At 50.0% G+C, this 21,829-nt stretch overlaps 2 protein-coding genes across 3 annotated transcripts in view; one reads left to right on the forward strand and one right to left on the reverse strand.

The window, feature by feature from the left end:
• The window catches only part of COL9A3 (collagen type IX alpha 3 chain), a 22,323-nt gene extending 17,010 nt beyond the window's left edge, over window positions 1-5,313 (forward strand). The window contains exons 29-32 of the mRNA XM_070588609.1: window positions 20-74; window positions 637-819; window positions 3,351-3,428; window positions 4,480-5,313. Coding sequence (XP_070444710.1) covers window positions 20-74; window positions 637-819; window positions 3,351-3,428; window positions 4,480-4,670 — 507 coding nt within the window. The 3' untranslated portion in view covers window positions 4,671-5,313. The remainder of the gene's footprint in view (window positions 1-19; window positions 75-636; window positions 820-3,350; window positions 3,429-4,479) is intronic.
• On the reverse strand, window positions 5,311-21,188 carry TCFL5 (transcription factor like 5). 2 transcript variants are annotated; one of them, XM_070588610.1, is made up of 6 exons: window positions 20,424-21,188; window positions 19,404-19,590; window positions 18,958-19,120; window positions 17,168-17,411; window positions 15,082-15,223; window positions 5,311-6,070 (listed from the first exon to the last, which is right to left on the reverse strand). In XM_070588610.1, the coding sequence occupies exons 1-6, from the start codon at window positions 21,107-21,109 to the stop codon at window positions 5,948-5,950; spliced, it is 1,545 nt and encodes a 514-aa protein (XP_070444711.1). In that variant the 5' UTR covers window positions 21,110-21,188; the 3' UTR covers window positions 5,311-5,947. The 2 variants fall into 2 exon arrangements, with proteins under 2 accessions (XP_070444711.1, XP_008527396.2); XM_008529174.2 differs by having other exon boundaries at window positions 17,168-17,414.
• Window positions 21,189-21,829: the final 641 nt, after the last annotated feature.

A 21,829-nucleotide genomic window follows, 5' to 3' on the forward strand; every position in this document is an offset into this window, starting at 1 on the left:
TTTGGGGGGTGAATTTCAGGGGAAAGAGGCCAGCGAGCAGCACATCCGGGAGCTGTGCGGGAGCATGGTCAGTGGTAAGCGCTCTCCCCTCCACAGGTGGCTCCTTGTGCCCCACGAGCACCTGGGGGTACATGCCTCAGCCCCACCTTCACCCCCAGCCTCATCCTCCACTGCTTCCCAGCCAAGCTGAGCTGCGGGCTGGCCTGTGGTCCTTGGAGGTCCACACTGGTGCTCTGGTCTGTCTGTCTGCACTAGACGAGGGCTCCCTCGGGCAGGATTCCCAGAGCCTGGCACACGGCGCATGTTCTAAGTGTCTGCTGAATGAATGGGTACAAGGGACAAATAATTGTGCCCTTTCGGCTTTGAGGGACCAAGTGGACGTCTTTTGGCCACTCTGATCCACAGGAATTTTAAGGAGCTCCAAAACAAACAGAATCCCCTTTCTAGGCCTGTCATTCCCTCTTTGGTACACAGAGGAAATCTCACAGCATCTACGACTTACCCTAAGGCAGTTAAAGCCATTTTCAACCAACAAACAAAACTTCTTTCTGAAAGGCACTTTAAATATTTTGTTTTACATAAAATACTTTTGATAATCCTCTTTGAATAAATGCTTGTGTCTTTGTTTTCCAAAAGAACAAATTGCACAGTTAGCTGCTCACCTGAGGAAGCCTTTAGCACCAGGGTCCATCGGTCGGCCTGGTCCAGCTGGACCCCCGGGACCCCCGGGGCCCCCAGGCTCCATTGGCCACCCTGGTGCTCGAGGGCCCCCTGGATATCGTGGTCCCACCGGAGAGCTGGGAGACCCCGGACCCAGAGGTGAGTACTGTCGGCCCCACCACATGGCCACTCTACTGTGGGCAGCCCCCCAGCCACATGACAGCCGCCCAGACATCCCCTACATTGTGAAAAGTGATCCCTCCACGCAGAGAAGTTCTCCTCTGCAGGGACAAGGGAGGGAAGAGAACCTGAGGGAAAACTGGGACCCAAGCTCACCTGAACCCGAGCCCGTGGGCAGGTGCTCTGGCCTGGCCCAGCCTTACAAAGACCGTGTCTAACACACGCGTCTGAGTGGCCTCAAGTCCCCGCCTCCTCTCAGTCCACACGGCTCCTCTGGAAATGCTGCAAGTGCTGGGAAAGGTTGGGCTGCCGCTTCGGTGAGCCAGGTGTGCTCAGGGGAAATGGGGCCTTCATGGTTTCAGGGCCCAGCATTGTGAATGCCCTTACTAACCCCACACGTACTGTAATATTTTAAAAATGTGATGTTTTTCTCAAATACCATCAAAACAACATTTAGGGGAGAAAAGTTTGATAAAAATGTGAGAAATGAATACTCCATTTATACTTCATAGCACATACCTTAATGAAAACTGGCATATATGAACATTTCTGTTACAGAAGGCAAAAATTATAAAATTGGAAAAATCCACTTTAAAGACCATAAAGAACTAGGAAACATAATTTAGAAACAAGACAAAATCACGGATGCTCACGCTGACTGTTGACCCCCTCGTGGTCCCGTCTGTTCACAGTGACCATGCTGACGTCCAGGGAGGCCCCGTGCTCAGGCAGAGATGGGGCTTCCGGGGCACGAATAACACAGCTCTGTGAACTGTCGGACACTAACCTTTAACATTTGGTTCACTTTAACGTTCTAACGGTTTGCCCAGAGTTGGCTGCATCCAGTCAGCCAGCCCCACGGCCCAAGTGAAGGATTTAAAGCTCATGATTCCATTCATTCCAACTTAATGACCAAATAATCTGTTTCTAAAAAACAGCTTAAGGAAAAAGTTTCCAAGGGACACTGAATTCTGTGAGTTCCTTGCTTCCTCTGTGAGGTTCACGTTAAATCTGCTGGCAGGTGAAGGAGTTCCATCATTAGTGGTACCACTTCACTTGTTTCCAGGATTCTTAGAGGTTAACAGTTTCAGTGCCAGAGGGCAAACGTCAAAGTCATCTGCTCATCCCAGCTGTGAGACCGTCCAAAATTAACTGTCACACAGCTCTTCAAGTGCCCACGTCTCTGGGCTGCCACGCTAAGAGAGGGCACTGAGGGGTGGCTGTCTTCAAATAAAAGACCACACGGGGTTTTCTTCAAATAGGGACCTGAATGCCTTTAAGTCTTTTGAAAATAAAATTCAAAAATAGCATTAATCACCTATATTGGTTCCCCAGAAAAATACCATGACAATATTGAAGTGAAGCCACCACAGAGACACAGTGGTCTGTGTGTGTCCTCCAGGAGCACTGAGGCTCCTCACTCCATCTGAAAATGGCCTTTCTCCAGAGGAGGCAGGCAGGTCGTTCCATCTCCTGGCGCCTTGGTCCCTTCAATATGGCAGCATGGGACGCCCGAGGGTTATCGTGAGGATTAAATAAGAAAATAGACTGTAGGTCCTCAGGGAGAAGCCCTGTTACTGCTGAGCTTCCATTCCCACTCTCCCCCCGGGACACAGCGGGTCAGGGAGACAGCGGGTCAGGGACACAGTGGGTCAGGGACACTGCACTGGAACCAACTACTTAAGGGCCTCAATGCGGAAAACGCCCACGCCCTGTGGGGAGGTCAGCTTGTAATTCCATGGCCACGGACGCCATCCCCACCAGTGGTCCATATGTAATAGGGGATGATGAGCACCGACTGCCCAGTGGCCTCACACTGCTCGTCAAGCCTACGCATCTGATCAAAAAAGAGATACTGACAAACACCAACCAGAAGAGAGCTGGGGTTGCTACTATTAACATGAGGCAAGACAGGCCGCCCCAAAGAATGCTGTTTGGTTTACGAGTGTCGCTGTATTGACAAAAGGTTCCATTTACCAGGAACCTAATGCCAGAATAACTTGTATGCACCGACATCACATCAGGCACAGGCTGACACAGGGGCCTTCCTACCAGGAGACCTCAGCACACCTGCCGTGACTGTGTCCACCAAGACCAAACCAGCAGGAGGTGGGAGATGGGAATGACAATTAGAAGAACATTTGAAAACACCTGTAGATAACTCGTGGGTCAAAAATCATGTTGAAAATAGGAACACAAAATAAGCACTCAGCTGTTTAACAGGCAAAAAGCCTTCTGAATGGAACTAAAACACCGCCAGAAGCGGCTGCCCTGGTGCTGGTTGGCCGCACGGGTGGGCTCGTTTTGTCAGACTCCGTCGAGCTCTACGCTGTGCTCTGTGTGCTTGACCACATGTTCCACTTCAGTGAGAAGCTTGAAAAGTAGGGACCCCACTTGTACAAAGGCGGGGCCACCCACACATGGTGTGGTCCATGACCCCGCACCAGAGTCTGTCTTCAAACTTGAATCTGGCACTCTCAACATGTGCGTGTGTCAAATACCTTTGACAGGAAACCAGGGGGACCGAGGAGACAAAGGCTCAGCTGGCGTGGGTGTGGACGGGCCCGACGGAGACCAGGGGCTCCAAGGTACGAGGCCGTTGTCGCTAACAGCTTGTGTTTTGGGGCATCCTTCCCATTGTATAACTTTGGGTGATGAACACGTCTCGTCGTCTGCTAGCAGAACCGTTCCTTCCTCTCGGCAAAGGCTTCTGAGAGGCAGGTTAGGAACGGTTCTAGTAACCACTTCGTCATGCAGAAGTTTAGTCGAGGACAGGCCCCCGGGTCTATTTTAGTCGAGGACAGGCCCCCGGGTCTATTTTAGTCGAGTAGATTCAGTTAAATTCTGCTTTAGTAAAGCTGTCTAGTATCGATTTCAGTTAAATTCTAACAGAATTTTCTCTTAGTTGACCCACACATACCCCGAATGTCTGAGTTTTTAATGCTGAATATAAATGCTTTGTCACGAGGGCGGAGGCGCCGCTGTCCCCGGCAAAGGCCAGCCCAGCCGTGGTCCACCCCGAGCTTCTCAGACTGTCCCGGGGTCATTCTCTTCTGCACACACATCCCGGAAGGCTAAGGCCTCCTGGTTTTCCCAAAACACAGCTGTCAGCTCCGGCTCTTCTCCGCGCTCCCTCCACACGGTGGGTGGGGCCCTCCCCTCCTGTCCCGGCCTGGAGGCTGCACCCCACATTCCTGCTTTCTCCTTTGCTGACCTACTCTGCCTCCACCTGCCATCCACCCTGCAGGTGCCCACCACCTGGTGGGGGCGTCCTCTTCCACTCACACCCAGTCCACCCCCATGGTTGTCACCATCATCGCTCACCAAGCACCCCCCTTGCTCACTCCAGATCCCTTCGTCACATGGCACCAATTAACTCTCCTCAAGTCGGAGCCGGAGTCCTTAGGACAAACTCAGAGCCCAGCTCCCTGTGGCTCTGCGTGGCCTCCTGCTGCGCCGGCCACACCCCTGCCCACTTCAGACATCTGCCCCTGCCCTTCTCCCAGCCTGGGCGCTCCTCCCTTTGGCCGCTTCCAGAGTTCAGAAATAAGCTAGGACAAGAAAAGAGCTGAGTGGCATGCTGACCACAAATGTTCTGTTCTTACTGCATCTACACTCACCTTCCTGGTCTCTCTCAAGGACCGCAAGGCGTGCAGGGCGTGAGCAAAGACGGCAGAGATGGGGCCCCTGGTGAGCCCGGGCTGCCTGGTGACCCTGGCCTTCCTGGTGCTGTTGGAGCTCAGGGGACCCCTGGCATCTGCGACACCTCGGCCTGCCAAGGAGCCGTGATGGGAGGCACTGGGGAAAAATCAGGACCTAGAAGCTCCTAAAACATAACTTAAGGCAGCAAGTGAGAAAGCGATGCCGAGCTGAGCAGTGAGCTGTGGAAGGACACCCAGAGAGCAGCAGTGTCTGGTATTAAGGAGTGGACGACACGCCATGCCGTGACGTCCAGCGAGGCCTTCCTGGCCTGCCCCTCCAGGTCCTCACTCGCAGTGACTGGACACTTGGTCCCTGAGAGCATCCTGCATCGAGCTGTTGTCTCTTCGTGTACTGACCTTGGTCCATTCAGCTGTACCCGCATATCTCAGACACAGGCCCTACGTAATAAAACCGTAAACCCAGCATCTGAGAGGACATAGGGTGTACATATAACAAGTTCTGTACAATTCCATAGATAAAAAATACTTAGCAACTTGTTTACATAGCATCTGTGTAAAGACTAAGACATGATCCCAATAAAATGATATACTACATCTTCAGATTAATGACGGCCACAGTCTAACAAGAAAACAAAGGCTCTCACGCACGGTGTCCCTTCCCTACAAAGGTCTGGTCTGATTTACCTGCTTCTGTGTACAAACTTTTCACTATCTCCGATTAGCAGTATTTATTGATGGTGACTTTGTATTGCACTAAAGGCTACTGGTATTATCTCTTGTAATAAATAAAGCCACTCATTTGAAAAACTCAGTTCCAAACACTACAGTTTATTACACAGAAAGTCAGACTCTCAGTATGAGAATGAGGGCGTTGAAGCAATCTACCATGACAAGCTCTCATTTATGGACAAAAGAAGTCTCTGGAAAATTTCTAGCGAAGGTTTAGAATAGGACTGCATTTTGCAATACAGTACTCTGAGACGAAATCCTTACAAGGGGAAGTGACAAACAAATGAAATAAAATTTCCAAACTACTTCTAGTTAAGAACAATTTAACTTGTTCCAGTTGCTAAGGGGGCATATTTAAAATGTAAATAAAATAAATAAAAAGCAATGTACCTTTTAAGACTGAAGAAATTACCAAGGATGTTAGTTTTTTTAAGTTATCATGTTAAGAAAACATGATGGAATCAGACAGATAATTGAAAAATTACTTACTAATTATCAAGATGTCTTCATCCCCAAATGGTCTATGAGGACACTAATGGATAAGTATTTTGTTCTAAATACTTTTACAAAATGCGCTTCCAAAGTCCCCACTGGAGTCCCATCGACTTGCGTCACGTCCCTTGAGAGGCAGCCGGTCAGCGCAGAGTTCCAGGACCGTAGGGAGCGCTCAGGGTGGCACAGGGACGGCAGGCCGCCCAGGAGTGTGTCCAGCCTGGTCACTTCATCTCCACGGCTGGGCTACTCTGCAGGCTCTCCTGTGCAGGACATGTCACCAAGGAGTCTGGTCTGGTCAGCTTTAGCCTTCTGCCCGTTTTACCGCAAAATACACTCTCAAATTCCTAAAGTCGAGAAACGATCATTAATGTACCAAATTCACAGACATGAAAACCGCTATCTTCAAAAACACAAAAGGTTGAAATTAAGAGCTAAACTATTTGAAAATATGTTGTTAAATTAAGGTGTCTTTCATAAACTAGGTCACATCTTGTAAGAGGGTATATGTGACTAAAATAGGGATTCAAACATTTTTCTCAAATAGTTATATTTACATGTGTTTTTACTTAGTTTTCCAATAGATTCTCAAAATGCCTGACTATATTGTAAAGCCTTCTTATATTTAAAAAGAGCAACCATATTTCTATTTGTTATTTCTATTGTGGCCAAATAGACACAACAATTAAAATTTACCATTTTAATCACAGTGTGCAATTCAGGTGCATTAAGTACCTTCACGCTGTGTGGAACCATCACCACCATCCGCCTCCAGAACTTTCCACCCCACCAGACACTCTGACCCATTACACACCCCCCGCCCGCCCGCCCCACGAGCATTTGTTTCCACACACACTGGCGAGTGCTGTGTGGCAGGCGTGGTCTCTGCACACGTAAGACTAAGAGCCGACTCCCACAGCGCCCTGCTGGCTGTGGGTCCTGGTTCACACTGCTCTGCCCCTACACGCTTCTTTAAAGGCCTCAGGTTTAATGGCTGAGGCAGACAGATGAGCCCTGAGCACACAGGTCAATCCCAACTTCAGCAAAGGAGGCGGCTAGTTAGTGCCAGCCGACAACCGGAGTCTCATCAGCCTCTGGAAACAAGACCCTGGGTGCGCACAACGCAGGAGGCAGGAATCTACAGGACAAAGGATTCAGTTTCTTCAACAAATAAATGGCAAGGAGAAAGGAAGGGGATCCATTAGTGATGAAAGGATATTTAAGAGCTAATCACCTGATGCAATGTTTGGATCCTGATTCAAATAAGTCAACTGTGAAGAGCTGTGAGCCAATTGGAGCAATCCAGATAGGGCTGATGTTAAAGATGGGGACGATGTTGTGGCTAGGATTTAAACAGCCCTTTTCTTTTTAGAGATACATTTATGAATGAAATGATGAGATCTCTGGAATCGCTTTAAAACAATTCAGCAAGGGTGGGAGAATGGGGAGGTACAGAAGAAATGAAATTTTGCCTGAAGCTGAGTTACAGGGACAGAGGAGTTCATTATTATATTCCTTCCATTTTTGTGCATGTATAAATTTCTGTAAGTCGTTTTTAAAAAGCATAGCATTCTTACACAATTAAATCTAGGTTTATATATTTTTTTTTTTTTTTTTTTTTTTTTTTTAAAGATTTTATTTTTTCCTTTTTCTCCCCAAGCCCCCCGGTACATAGTTGTGTATTCTTCGTTGTGGGTTCCTCTAGTTGTGGCATGTGGGACGCTGCCTCAACGTGGTCTGACGAGCAGTGCCATGTCCGCGCCCAGGATTCGAACCAACGAAACACTGGGCCGCCTGCAGCAGAGCGCGCGAACTTAACCACTCGGCCACGGGGCCAGCCCTAGGTTTATATATTTTTATTGGGAAATAGAGATATAACATAAAATTTGCCATTTTAACCATTTTTAAGTGAACAGTTCAGTGGCATTAAGCACATTCACACGCTTGTGCAACCATCACCACCATCCATCTCCCGAACTCCTTTCATCTGGTAAAACTGAAACTCTGTCCCCATTAAACACCAACTCCCACCCCTCCCCCAGTCCCTGGCTCCACCATCCCACCTTCTGTCTCCACGAATGTGACAGCTCTAGGGCCCTCACATGAGTGGAATCGTACAGTACTTCTCCTTTTGTGACCTATTTCACTGAGCAGTGTCGAGGTTCATCCACGCTGAAGCAGGTGTCAGGATTTCCTTCCTTTTTATGACTAATAATATTCCATTGTATGGATGGACCTCATTTTGTTCATCTTCATTTGTCAATGACACTTGGGCTGCTTCCACCTTTTGGTTGGTGTGAATAATGCTGCTGTGAACATTCATGTCCGAGTATCTCTTTAAGTCCCTGCCTTCAGATCTTTTGGGTATAAACCCAGAAGTGAAACTGCTGGATCACACAGTAATTCTATGTTTAACTTTCTAAGGAGCCACCAGACTGTCCTCACAGCAGCTGCACCATTTTACATTCCCACCAACAACCCCACGGGTCCCAATTTCTCCACATCCTCACCAACACTTACTTTCTGTTTTTTTCGTTTTGTTTTGTTTTTGTTTTTTGTTTTGAAAGATTTTATTTACTTTTTTTTCCTTTTTCTCCCCAAAGCCCCCCGGTACATAGTTGTATGTTCTTCGTTGTGGGTCCTTCTAGTTGTGGCATGTGGGACGCTGCCTCAGCGTGGTTTGATGAGCAGTGCCATGTCCGCACCCAGGATTCGAACCAACGAAACACTGGGCCGCCTGCAGCAGAGTGCGCAAACTTAACCACTCAGCCACGGGGCCAGCCCCCTTACTTTCTGTTTTTTGCTAACAGTCACACCTAATGGGTGTGAGGTGGTCTCTCACTGTAGCTTTGCTTGGCATTTCCCTGACGATTAGTGATATTGAGCATCTTTTCATGGGCGTCCTGGCCATTTGTTTATCTTCTCTGGAGAAACGTCTATCTAAGTCCTTTGCCCATTTTTTAATTGTGCTGTCGGTCTTTTCCTTGCTGGGTTGTTGCAGGTTCCTGCTTCATTCACGTCCGGGACGAGAGCACAGCCCGCTGCCTCAGTCTAGCTTCTGGGCCTCTGGGAGTGGCTGCAGCACCCGCCTGCCACACCCGAGGCGGCAGCCCGACCCCGGCAGCCCGCCGACTGCAAGCACTTCCTACCTCACACGCTACCTTCGCACATAAATATATCTCATTTTCTTCCCAAACTTTAAAAGATTTGAGGGTTTCAACACAATTTAAGATGAACCACATTTTGATAATTTCCAATATTTGACACCCAGAGCCTAAACATAAAATATTTGCCTATATTTGAGAACGTAGAATTTACTTTTGAGAATAACTAAGAAGTCAGAAAGAAGAATATAATCATTTCTCAGACATACAAAAGTACTTCGAGAAATTCTCCTAAACAACCTTCACACCATGAGGAGGCTAGCCCTGGGCACCGTCTTCATTTGAATAGTTCTCCACAAGTGGGGTTAAGTTGTAGCTCGGCCTAGACCCCCACAGGGTCCACGGGCGATGTCTCACTGGCAGTGGGGCGACTGTGAGAGCGTGACACAGGCGGCCTCTCAGGCCTGCTCAGTGAGCCAAAGGCAGGCAGCTGTCATTTGACTCCCTCAACTAGCATCTATTTTCAACCAAACATAAGTGAAATAACTGAGTTTTAAGAGATTTTTACAACTCATCAAATCACCTTGAGATAATGCCTGACCAAAGTTTATATTCGCATTAGATTTATAAATATGAGGATGCTAACAATAAAAACTATATTTCTGGGGCCAGCCCGGTGGCGCAGCGGTTAAGTGTGCACGTTCTGCTTCGGCAACCCGGGGTTCGCCGGTTTGGATTCCGGGTGTGGACATGGTACAGCTTGCCAAGCCATGATGTGGTAGGCATCCCACATATAAAGTAGAGGAAGATGAGCACGGATGTTAGCTCAAGGCCAGCCTTCCTCAGCAAAAAAACAGGAGGATTGTCAGCAGTTAGCTCAGGGCTAATCTTCCTAAAAAAAAACAAAAACAAAAACAAAAACAAACTGTATTTCTTAGTAAGAAAAAGAGAGATGGTTCCAATTACACGTCAGGAAATTACACCAGGAAGTTATGGAGAGGAAGAAAGCTGGAGTTGTCTGTACAGAGGGAAGCGAGAAGTGAACGCAAGGCTTCAAGGAAGCAAAGAGGGGACCATCGAGCTGGCATCACCGGCCACAAAAAGAGAACACAGCCCGGCAGGAATACATGTGCGCCTCACACAGCTCTCACCTGTGAAAGCAAACACGAGACACCTCTACGGGAGGTGGCAAATCCAACCACAGTGCAAGACGTCCCACAGGCCCCTCGGAACAGCAGGCCGGGCACACACAGGAGCAAAGGTTTGAACCACAATTCGTAATCTCAGCCTGACACACACGTGGCATTTGCCAAACGAAGGAGGTGCATTCCTTCCAAATGCACACAGAACTTTTTTTTTTTAAAAAGATTTTATTTTTTCCTTTTTCTCCCAAAGACTCCCGGTACACAGTTGTGTATTTTTAGTTGTGGGTCCTTCTAGTTGTGGCATGTGGGACGCCGCCTCAGCATGGCTTGATGAGCAATGCCATGTCCGCGCCCAGGATCTGAACCAGTGAAACTCTAGGCCGCCAAAGCAGAGCATGCAAACTTAACCACTTGGCCACGGGGCCAGCCCCAAATGCACAAAGAACTTTTAAAAATTGACCACATAAGAGGTCACAATGCAAGTCTTTTAAAAACTGCTTTTTTATACAGACCATCTTCACAGATCACAATGTGATAAATGAGAGAAACAGGCAAAAAGTTGTTCTGTAAAAGACAGGAAAAACCCATACATATGTGGAAAATTAAAAACCAACTTTCAGAGAATTCCTGTGTTGAAGAAGCAAACAAAAAACTTACAAGGTATTTAGAGACAAGGAAAGCATTCTATCCTAGCCTGTGGGATGTCTGCAGAAAGAGCACTAAGGCAGAAATCTGCTCCGCTCAGAAAGACCAGAAACAAATGAAGCACTAAACTGAAGATGCCAGAAAAAATAAAACTCAAAAAGAAGACAGGAGGAAAGACTAGAAAAAGGTTTTAAAATAATCCACATAAAAGCAAAGTAGAATAGGACAAACACTACCACTGCCTCCTATCAGCCCCCAAAAACCAACAGAGCAGAACACGACCAGAGCCACGTCCCTGGGAAGGCCCAGAACACACCAGGACGCCAGGAAGCCGGGGGAATCCGGGCAAGGATGAAGGAGCTCAGGACTAACAGAGCAGAAGAGGCACAAGTTCACCAGGACCACGAGGGCCGGCGACCAGCCCACTTCTCGAGGGGGAGCAATGCGGCGAAGCAGCCCATAGCGGCACTGGCCGAGCCTGAGGCTGGGGAGGAGGGCCCCAGGGCCTCTGCAGGTGGAGACGGCGCGCAAGCAGCAGTGGCCACAGGTCTCTGCAAGGTGGGCCTCCCCATGCTGGGCCCACCTACAAAACTAGGCACCCAATCCTCTCTGCCCCTGGGAGCCAAAGGCTGGGGGTTCCTGCCTGGAAAGGGTGAAGGAGGGTTCCTGTGCAGGTGGGGGAGACACCCCACTGAAAACGGGGATCAGTGAACACTGTGCACCAACTGCTGGGACCTCCAGCTCCCTCAGCAGCTCAGCACCGCACCGGGACCATGAACTAAGCTGGCACCCATCACCAACAAGGGAGGGAGAAAGAAAGCACCCCTGGGGAGGGAGCAGGAACGCCAGCGAGGGCCTGAAGCCAATGAAGAAAGCAACAGGGAGAGGTCGCGCTCATCCTTAGACCCCTCACTGGCTAAACAGGGCTCTGACTGTCCAAGGCTCCTGGCGAAGGGAGCTGGGGGACGGACAACCCCTTGGGGCTCTGCACTAGGAAGAGCAAGGAGCCAGGTAGCTGGCGGCAGGGGTCACAGGCAGAGAATCCTGGCAAGATCATAGGAGAGGGAGCAGCACCTTTCCACTGCAGAACCAGGGCTGGTGCCACAGAAAGTGGGCAGAGGGGAGGAGCAGTCCCGGAGCTGCAGGGCTGGCCTGACTTCAGACGGACCGAGAGGGAGGGCAAAGCAGACGGGCAGCAGCGCCCCCACAGTGGCTGCCAGAGATAGGTCAGAGGAGAGGGAGGTGGGCGCACGGCCAGCGGCCTGGAGGGGGAACCTCGCTGAGGTTCACCTCAAGACTCCAATGTCACCTTGCCACATATCCCGGCCTGGATTCTCACTGGGAAAGAAGCTGGAGAGGATGTTACTGGGACAACAGGCAGACCCTGAATGTTAACCTGGCATTAGATAACAACATTACGCCAATGTTAAATTTCCTGATTTTGATCACTATATTCTCGTTATGTAAGATAATGTACTTATTCTTTAAAAATACATGCTGAAATATTTAGGTATACAGGGCATGGTGTCTGCAATTTACTACCAAATGGTTCAGAAAGATACGTAAAGAGAGAGACGAAGCAAGTAGTTACAACAGTAACACGGGACTCGGGGTGAACTGTGCGGGGGTAAAAGGAGCTTTTACTACTATTGTAATTTTTCTGGAAGTCTGAAGTTATATCGAAATTTAAAATTACCACAGACAGATAACGTGAGTCACCTAGATCCAGAATGCAGGACACTCAACAGGCACCTGGCCTGACTGCAAAACCTCACGGTCATAATAAATGACTGTGGAGTGGGATTGTAGTAGCTTAAGGAGCCTGAAACCATACTTAAATGCATTTCTGGATGCAGGATGCTGGTTTGGAAAAAAAACCAGCTATAAAAGTCATTTTTAAACGTTTTGGGGAAACGTGAATACGGACTGGATATTAAATGACGTAAGAGAATTCCCTCAGTGTTGTGAGGCATGACGACGGTACCGAGGTTATGCAGGCGAGTTTTTAGGACATGAATGCAGAAATATTTAGAGGTGAAGTTTCGTGATATCTGTAACTGTCTTTGAAATTGTACAGCAAATGTGTGTGTGTGCATGTGTGCACGAAGTAAATGTGGTCAAGGTTAACAACAAGGTGACGGGCGCACAGGTATTCATTCTACTGCAGGTTCCTCAGAAAAACAATACAAAGTGGACCATCTATTTGCTGACGATGGCCTTCTCAACGTGTCCACCTGCTACCCGCTGGGCACTGACAACCTCGTGTGTCTGTAACTGAATGTGGCTTCTGCTCTACCCCGTCTTGTTTCTCCTGTCTCCCCATCTCAGTAAACAGCACTACCCACCCAGCCACTCAGCTAGAACCCCAAGTGGCCCCCGATTCCTCCTTCCAGCACGTCCCGCACCTGGCAAGGCCAACCAGTACGTGCCGAAGCCTCATAGCTCTCACTCACTGCTGCACCTCGGCCAGTCTTGGGGGAGCTACAGCTGCGGCCCCCTGCTGCACCCCAACCTCCACTTCCTGGAGTCCATTCTCCCCACACAGCAGCGAGCGACCTTTCAACAGGCCAGGCCGATCGCGCCACTGCTGCCTAATACTTTCCGGGTGCCCCCTCGGCACTCAACCTAGGAAGGCGCTCTGCAGGCAGGGCCTGCACAGCAGTGTCGCCCCCTCGCAGCGGGATGGAGACGGTTGTTCACTGCCTACTTGGGGATCGCCTCGCTCTGGCCAGCGGGGCCTTTGTCTCCCTCAACGGAGCCCAGCATCTTCGGCAGAAGCTTGATTGGAAAAGAAAAGATTTGTGGAACGAAATGTGTACTAAGACAATTCAGGAAAATCACCTCAGACTCTCAAGTATTGTATCTTTAGGAACAAAATTTTCACGAGAGTAAGGCGGGGCAGCCGCCATAGACACAGCTAAGTACGGTGTTTGGGCCACGAAGGTTCTGGTTCCCTCAAATACAGTGCCGCCTGGTGCCACTCCAGCCTGCTTCCTGAGGGTCCTATAATCTGACCCAGAAACCATCTACAAGTTCGATGTAATTAAATTTCACAAGTGTCTGGGAAGCATAATATACATAAAATAAAGCATCCATAAACTTTTAATCTATTTAATCTGAGTACATATACAGACAGTTAAGGTTTTTGTGTTGTAGACACCTCCATCATACTTGAATGAATTATATCAATAATAATTTACTGCTAATAGGTACACAGAGCCAAATGCTGTCATTTTCAAAAATATTAAGGCTTTATTTTATTAAAATAAACCAAGAGTCTATCTCTAAAAAATGTTAAAGAGTAACTGCATTAAAAATAACCATAAATGATCCAATTAGAAAAAATGTGACATAAGTATTGTTTCAAAACACAATTAAATGTACAATAAAAATAAGGAACTTGATGAAATTATGTGACTCACAAGATGTAAATGTCACATGGACACACAAAACGGGAGGAGACCACGAACTCTCTGCACACAGCCCGAGGGGCCCACATGCCCGGCCACCCCGGGCCCTTCAGGAGGAGCTCTCTCAGGCCCTTCCCGGATCTGGATGCAGAGGCTCTTTCTAAAAAGGTTTCACGTTTGTGGGGCCACCCTCAGCTCAGTCCTCTGACCAGACTGGTGCTGCCGTCAACAGCAGCGGCTACACAACAGCTGCAGACAAGGAACAAATCAGGATGCTCCGGGCTCACTTCACTAAGCCTCCTCGCCACTCACCCTGACCCCCAGAATTCTGAGGCCAGTACCTAGAGCCGAGGCCGCCGCAAGGCAGAGCACTGAAGCCAAGGCCGCGAACGCCTCCGTCCTCTCATTTGAACCAGCAAGGAAGGGGTGGGCAGGGCTCACTCACAGCAAGCATTCACTCCTGGCGGGAGCCAGCTCGCTGCCTGGGGATGGCTCCTGGGACCGAACAGACAGCGTCAAGGCCAAGGCCGTGCTGCTGTGTTAAGAGGTCGAGACGCTCGGGCCCCAGAGTCCCCGAGTCCTCCCTGGTCACCCACCCACGGAGATGTCTCTTCTCTGCCTTTTGGAGGCGTTTGAAGTTCAGATTACTTGACATTTATCTGCCTGTTTTCTTTTTTTTTTTTTTTTCCTATTCTTGCTTTATTCTTTTCACAAAGTTTTCTCAGGGCAAAGAAAATCCCACCCTACAGGTCTCTGAAACCCCTTCCCACCCCAATACAATCCACTGCAGAGAGCAAGTGCTCAGTCTGCCACTTGACAACCGACACTTCAGTCATTTATATTCTGCTGTTTAGCGATCGAATGGAGGCTGTGACTGCCACTTTAATAAATGACAAGTCACATCATTAACGAGCAGAGCTTTGTTTCTACTGGACTCAGGGTCTGACATCAGACTCCAGGAAACAAAGGAGAGTTTGGGATATCTTAGGGAAAAAGGACAAGAACACTGATAAGTTGATAAAACTCGGAAAATGTACCTGGCCTACATACTCACCTTTTTAAGAGAATCTCCGTGGCGCTCCTGAATGTATTTCAGGAACGCTGTGGTCCACTGAAGAGTCGTCGCCTTGTCAGTCTCAGCATTGCAGAACGGGACTAAGAGATTCAGCTCGTCGCAACAAATGCGGATTCTGCGCCTACAGTCAAAACCCAAAGCATCACATGGGGAGGCCGGGGTGCAACCACGGAGCAGAGGGTCTGTTTCTGAAGGACACTCAGTGCCGGGGAAGTGCCAGCCTCCTTCTCCAGGGGCCTCTCCTGCCTGGGGCGCCTCCCTCGCTGTGGCACTCCCTGGAGTTTTCCCTGTTTGCTTCTCACAGGCCAGGAGCAGAGGCCAGGGTCAAGTCTCTAGACCACAGATGCATCCAGACCCCCTGAAACTGGAAGCAAAATTTTGTGTATGGTTTTCCTGGGAAAATCATTCTTTCACTCAACAGTTATTAACATGCCCTCATGCGCCAGGGAGCTCATTCACAGCTTTGATTTTCCAAGGGGCCCTGGTTCAAAGAGGACCACAGACTACCAGTCTGTTAATATTCCCAAACCTGGTCTTTCAGAGATAATTAACATCACAGCTGGAGTCTTATTATTAGACCATCTTTGAGTTTTGTGAATTCCATTCAGTAATCTGGAGAGTCCTATGCAAGCCGACAGGGAACAACTTAGACCATATGGTCTTATTTCCCATCTTCCCAACTGTACCCCAGGCTTCTACGCAGACACTCTGTGAGGGGAACACAGCCGGCATCTACTGGATGCTCTCTACCTTCTAGGCACTGAGTCTGACACTCTTTACATAGCAGCTTGTTTAATTCTAATCTCAAATCTATGCAGTGGGTAATCTCTCTCTTTTATAGATGTGAAACCCAGAAGAGAGGTAAGAATTTGCAGCACGTTGTTAAACTAGGAAATGGCAGGGTAAGAATTCACACTTTTACTGTCAACATCTGAGAGTTTTGACAGAACAGGTATTTGGTAAATGTTTATTAAACAAATGTCGGAGTAGGAAAAACGCCCTTCATAATTCACGATGAGCTCAGTGAAGTGCTTCAGTTGGAGCACACGTGTGTGCACACATATTTAAGAAAGGCACCTAGCTGGCTCGTTAGCTTTAACATATGCCTTTAAAAAGAAACAAATGGCTTTAGCTCAACACTGGAGCTTCAAAGTTGAACATGTGTCTTACTCTATGTTTCTTGAGCCTAAAACAGAAACTGGTTCAAACTCAATAAATGACTAAATTAATTAATTATATGTTAGGGAAATATCATGTTAAAAAACCCAGCTCTAATAAGAGAAAAATTAACCAGCTTTGGAATCTACATAGAAAAATAGCACAAATAAAATCCACAATAAAACGCCTTAAGTAAGAGCTTTAACCTCCTCCTTGCTCAGTGAAGAAAAACTAGTGGCCAGTGTGCAGGAAAGAGTCAAGCTAGCAAGCCAACTCCGCTTAGCACGGCCAGCTCACACAGCTGGCGCTGACTGCCACCTGGCAATTGAGATTGCGGGAGGGTTCCCACCACCACTAGTTAAGAGGGGCTCCCTGTGCCTACACTGTGCAAACAACAAGGTTTATGTCAATCACTGGCTTGCCTTCTGGGGGTCCGGAAATTGGCTGTGTGCCAGGGAGGGAATGCCTACATGACTAGCCCCCAATAAAACTCCAGAGTGCTGGGTCCCTAATGAGCGCTCCAGGCTGGCACCATCTCACACGTGGCCAGAGCTCGGTGCTGGGGGAGTTAAGTGGATGCTGTGACCCCCACTGGGTGGGGACTTGGGAGCCTGCACCTGGTCCTCTGTGCTTCTCCCCACGCGCCTTGGCTATTCCTGCTGTGTCCTCTCCTGTAATAAATCAAAGCCAGGAGTCTTCCTCCTGAACCATCACACCTTGGGGCCCCAACCCACCTAGCAAAACAAGCCAATGTTCACTCTTGCCAATTTTTCCTTCTTCGAACACAGAAATGGCTACGGTATGGTTTTATACAGTAACGTGCCTATTAGTACCCATAACTGTACTAAACTTGTGTGTCTAAGATAACTGTCTACAAACTGGCCTGGCAATCAAGCACACACGTTACCTTCTATCTCTCTCCATGCGGTTGTGCCTCTCCCTGCGCTGGGACCGTCCTCCCTGGGGCCCACTCTGGCTCTGCTCTCCGAGGCTGGACTGCGCGGACTCCGCCGATTGCCAGGTGCCCTGTGCGGCTGTGGAGCCTTCGCCCACGTTCTGGATCTCTCCAAGGGCTCTTCGTTCCACATTCGTGTCCAGCTGACGGACTCTACTCCGATTCCTCTTATTTATTGCTTGTTTACATAGCGCTTCTTCTTTGCAAAAGAAGAAAAAAGTGGTATTTTAATTTTTTATTCTTCTTAACTTGCCCCCATTAATGCTGAGTATATTTTTTGGCATTTTCAATCCAAGAGAGAAACATCAGTGGGTACAGAGGCCTGAACCCGAGGAGCTGCACGACGGCAGCAGCTCAGCGTGAGCAGGTAGCACAAAGCTCCGAGCTCCAAACCACGGGCCCGAAAGTGACCCTGTAACTAAATTAAAACACTCCCAGTCTCACGTGAGCCACAGAACCCAGAAGTCCCCTCTTTAACCACCAGGTGTTAAAGGTCATGTATGAGCAGAGGACCTAAGAAGTTGTTTGATTTTTTCGGATATTCAGAATGGAAAAAAGAAAGCCGGAAACATCTCCTCTAAAAGATTTTCTTTACATACAATTATACTAATATGACAACTGACATTCCAACTGCAATGCTCAGAAGATGACAAAACCAAAGTTGTAAAACCAAAGTTGTTTAGGAGTAAATATGCCCTCACCTTGCAAGTGATTCTCCCCACAAAAGCAGCAATCCCAGCACAGCTTTTATTTATGCTACAGAAATATGTCAGATTTCCATCAAACAAAGAACTGCAGGCATCTAATTAGTGCGTGTGGCGATGAGCATTCCCGAGAGGCCATGAAAGCAAAACCCCATGAAAGCAAAACCCCCTACGGCGAGAGAATCAGGCCAAACCCCCTACAGTGAGAATCGCTTAACAGAACGGTAGTAACTTTTCAAGGGAGACCCAGAGGGGAACTCACAAATATTGGTACTTTTATCCCCAAAGCTTAGTAGTCAGGACAAGGATTATTTTAGTGTTAACCTTTATACCTTACAAATGTCAACATACACTTTTGCGTAAAATGTCATAACAAGAAAAAATTAATTACTGACATGGAGGAAGCAGGAGCACTCCAGCCCTATCCTATCTTCATCAGCTCTTGAAAAGCTGAGTGTAAGCTGTGCTATTTTGTTGGATGACTTGAAAAATAATTTTTTTCCAGTGAGAAAGGGACTGAGAGTTGATCTTGGAGGTTTGCAAAGCTTGCCTCCAGCAGTTTCTTTATTTCTGAAACTCTGAATCGCCTTGATGGCCTCTTGCTCTAATTCAATGCTTGCCCATCTGAAGACCATCTCCTAAAGCTCTTAGCAGATTTCAGACTCCTCCCTTCCCTCAGGAAGTATAAAACAAGGGAAAAAACCCCACAAAACTATTAAGCTCTTTAGTAACTTCATAACTGAAAATTTATGTAAGTCTATTATTTTTCTGTTTATGGAGTTTACTATTAAGAAAAAGCAGCTCAAACTCAATTCCATACTAAGTATAAAACCGACGTTCAAAATTCAGAAGAATGTTCACAGTGAGATGACTGGGGGAAGAGGGGTGGAAGGTTCCCTCGGATATAAACACACTTCCAAGATCACTTCATCTGTTCATAAACCACCTCTCGCCCCCACCCCCCTAAGGCCACCACGCTGTCGAGGGCACAGCCCAGGCAGGAGGAGGGTACCTGCTACCTTCTGCGTTGTTGCTTACCTCCCACTTTAATCCAAACCTGCTCAGGCAAAGCTTTGTTTCTACTACCTAAAGTCTGTTTAGTGGATTCAATTTCTTGCTGATAACAGAAAGAAAATGCTCTAGGCAATCCAATATCCTGATGCTTGGCAGTTTCAAGTATAGAACATGAGTTACCAGAACTCTGGAAAAAATGAAGCAACAGGAATTTCATCAATATGCGACTTAATCTCCTTTTTACTGCACAAATAAAATGTACTTTAACAGAAGCAACGGTAAAGCTATTAACATGCAATTTGAAGAAGTTTAGGTGCACCGAGAATTTTAAAATGTTCCCAAACCACATAAATGCTCTGGATTTGAAAAGGTTATTCAGCTCAACGAAAGGAAAATAAAATCCTTGGGACCTAACTAAAATAAACTCACTTAACACAAAAGAGCAAAGCTTCACACATCATCATCCCTACCTGTGCTTGCGAGAGATTAGCGCTTGCACCGGTAGAGCAGGTGTTTGTGGGAAAGAGCGGGTACGTAAACTGCAAAGCGGCCGTCGCAGCAGCAGTTTTATTTTTCACTAACGTTGTACATTTGTTCTGTTGCTGATGAAGAGGAACATTCATTAATTCGGATGGATGTCGAATAAGAGTTACCAAACTGCCAAGACAAAAGAAAACCCAGAAACCTGATGAAGTCGCGGCAGGTAAGTTTCCTGAGACCCTGCACTCACTGTCACTCTAACGGGTTGCATCAGACTTTCTAGAGAGGAGCTCAAATCTGTCAGGAGGACGGCCCCTCGTCATGGAGATCTCTGGAACAGTCATCACCAGCGCTGTCGTGGGCCTTCAAACCCCCTCCTCCTCACAGAGGAAGATGGGACTGTGCATCACCTTTTACTTACACCCCCCTTCCCATCAGACCCTTGACACCAATCTCTCTTTTGGGGGCCATCCTCCAAAATCTGATGACTATGGGCAAAATGGGGAAAACTACAGGGTGGGGATGGATAGAAAGCTGAGAAGTCACCCGAACAGACGCGACACTCCTCTTCCATAGTTGTCCCTGGAAGATCACCATGGGCTGGCAATCGGGCTGCAGGGTGAAGCTGCATTTTATATTCTAAGCCTCACAATACGAGCTTCCTACACCCAGGCCCTGGGGGGCCTGCTCCCTGTTGAGACGTCAGCTAGAGGGAGACCGGTGGCCTTGGCATAGGACCGCCTTGTCTACACCCAGACTGAAGCTGGAGGCGTTTGTATAGGACTGCCTTGTCTACACCCAGACCCAGCAGGTCCTAGGTCCTGCTCCCAGTTGACATCCAGCTCAAGCAGGCTGGTGCCCTCCGCACAGGATCGCCTTGTCTACACGCAGACTCAGCAGGTGCTGCTCCCTGCTGAGATGCCAGGCTGGTGGCCTCCGCACCGACCTCCTCCCTCCGCAGCCGCGCCCTCCCCGTCCCCGTCCCGCGGGCCCGGGGCGTGGGCACCCACTTGTTGAGCGCCACGCCCGGCTCGGGGGACTCGGCGCCGCGCGGGGCGGGCGGGGGCTCGGCGGGGATGCTGTTGAAGCGGTCTTCCAGGCGGACGCGCACGGCCGACTTGGCCCGCGCCTCGGGCGCGCCCTCCCCGGCAGCCGCCTTCTCCTTGCCCGCGCCGTCGGGCGCCTTGGGCCGGGGGGCGCCCGGGGGGCCGTCGGCGCCCGGCGTCTTCTCGGCGGCGGCGGCGGCGGCGGGGGGCGCGCCCGCCTCGCTCAGCAGCATCATGCGCAGCTCCTGGAAGTCGATGTGGCCCAGGCACGGGTTGGCGCCCGCGAAGCCGCCGTCGGCCAGCGCGGGCGGGCACAGCACCGGGTACACGGGCGGCGCGCCGCCCCCCCCCGCCGCCGCCGCCGCCGCGCCCCCCGCCGCCGCGAAGCCCCCCGCCGCCGCGCCCGGCGCCGCCGCCGCCGCCAGGAAGGCCGAGTTGAGGCGCGTCTCGAGCTCGCCGTCGGCCGCCGCCGCCTCCATGTGCGAGTAGAGGATGTGCTGCAGCTGCGTGTACTCGATCTCCGTCATCTCCACCAGGCTCAGGTCGGTGGTCGTGAAGCTCAGCCCCGCCTCGCCCAGCGCCGCGTCCGCGCCCTCGGGGCCCGCCGGCCCGCCCGCCTGCGGCGGCTCCCGCGGCCCGGGGCCCGACATGCCGGCGCCAACGGCGGGGCGCGCGGGCGGGCCGGCGGGGACCGGCCGGAGAGCCGGGCGGGCCGAAACCGCCGGGACGCAGCGCGCCTGCGCCGCCCCGCCCCCAACGGCACCCCCGCCCCTGCGCGGCCCCGCCCCCGCCAACCGCCCGCCCCCCGCCCCCGGACCTGCCCCCGCCCCCGGCCCCGGCCCCGGCCCCGGCCCCGGCCGCCCCCGCGGGGGCTGCGCGCGCAGGTCGGGGGCCGGGGTACCGGGCGCAGGGCGGCGCGCGGGGGCCGGACCGCCCGGGGCCGAGTGTCCGCGGGGTCAGACCCCGCCCCAGATGGCGGGTCGCACGCGAGAGGCGCCCGTCCACGTGGTGGAGGTAACGCTCCCCCACGAGGGGTGCTGTGGGCCCCCCGCAGCGTGCGGGGACGCTCCGTCTGGTGCGCCCTGCAGTGGACGGCTGAAACTGCCCCGAAGGCCGGTGTGCCGAGGCAGCCTGCAGGCTAGGGGAAAAGTCAGATGAATGCATCTCGTGTTTTAGAGTTTATCCTAGAAGAGCGCAGGGCGCGTATAATTAATGCGCTTAGCAAATGCTGGCCAAGGATTAAGAGATTCTTTTAAACAGCTTTATTGAGATATAATGCACATGCCATACATTCATCCATTTTAAGTGTGCGATTCGGTGGTTGTGAGTGTATTCGTGGTGCTGCCGATCCATCACCACGGGTCAATCTT

This window comes from Equus przewalskii, chromosome 21 (assembly GCF_037783145.1).
Source record: "Equus przewalskii isolate Varuska chromosome 21, EquPr2, whole genome shotgun sequence".
Lineage (NCBI taxonomy): Eukaryota > Metazoa > Chordata > Mammalia > Perissodactyla > Equidae > Equus > Equus przewalskii.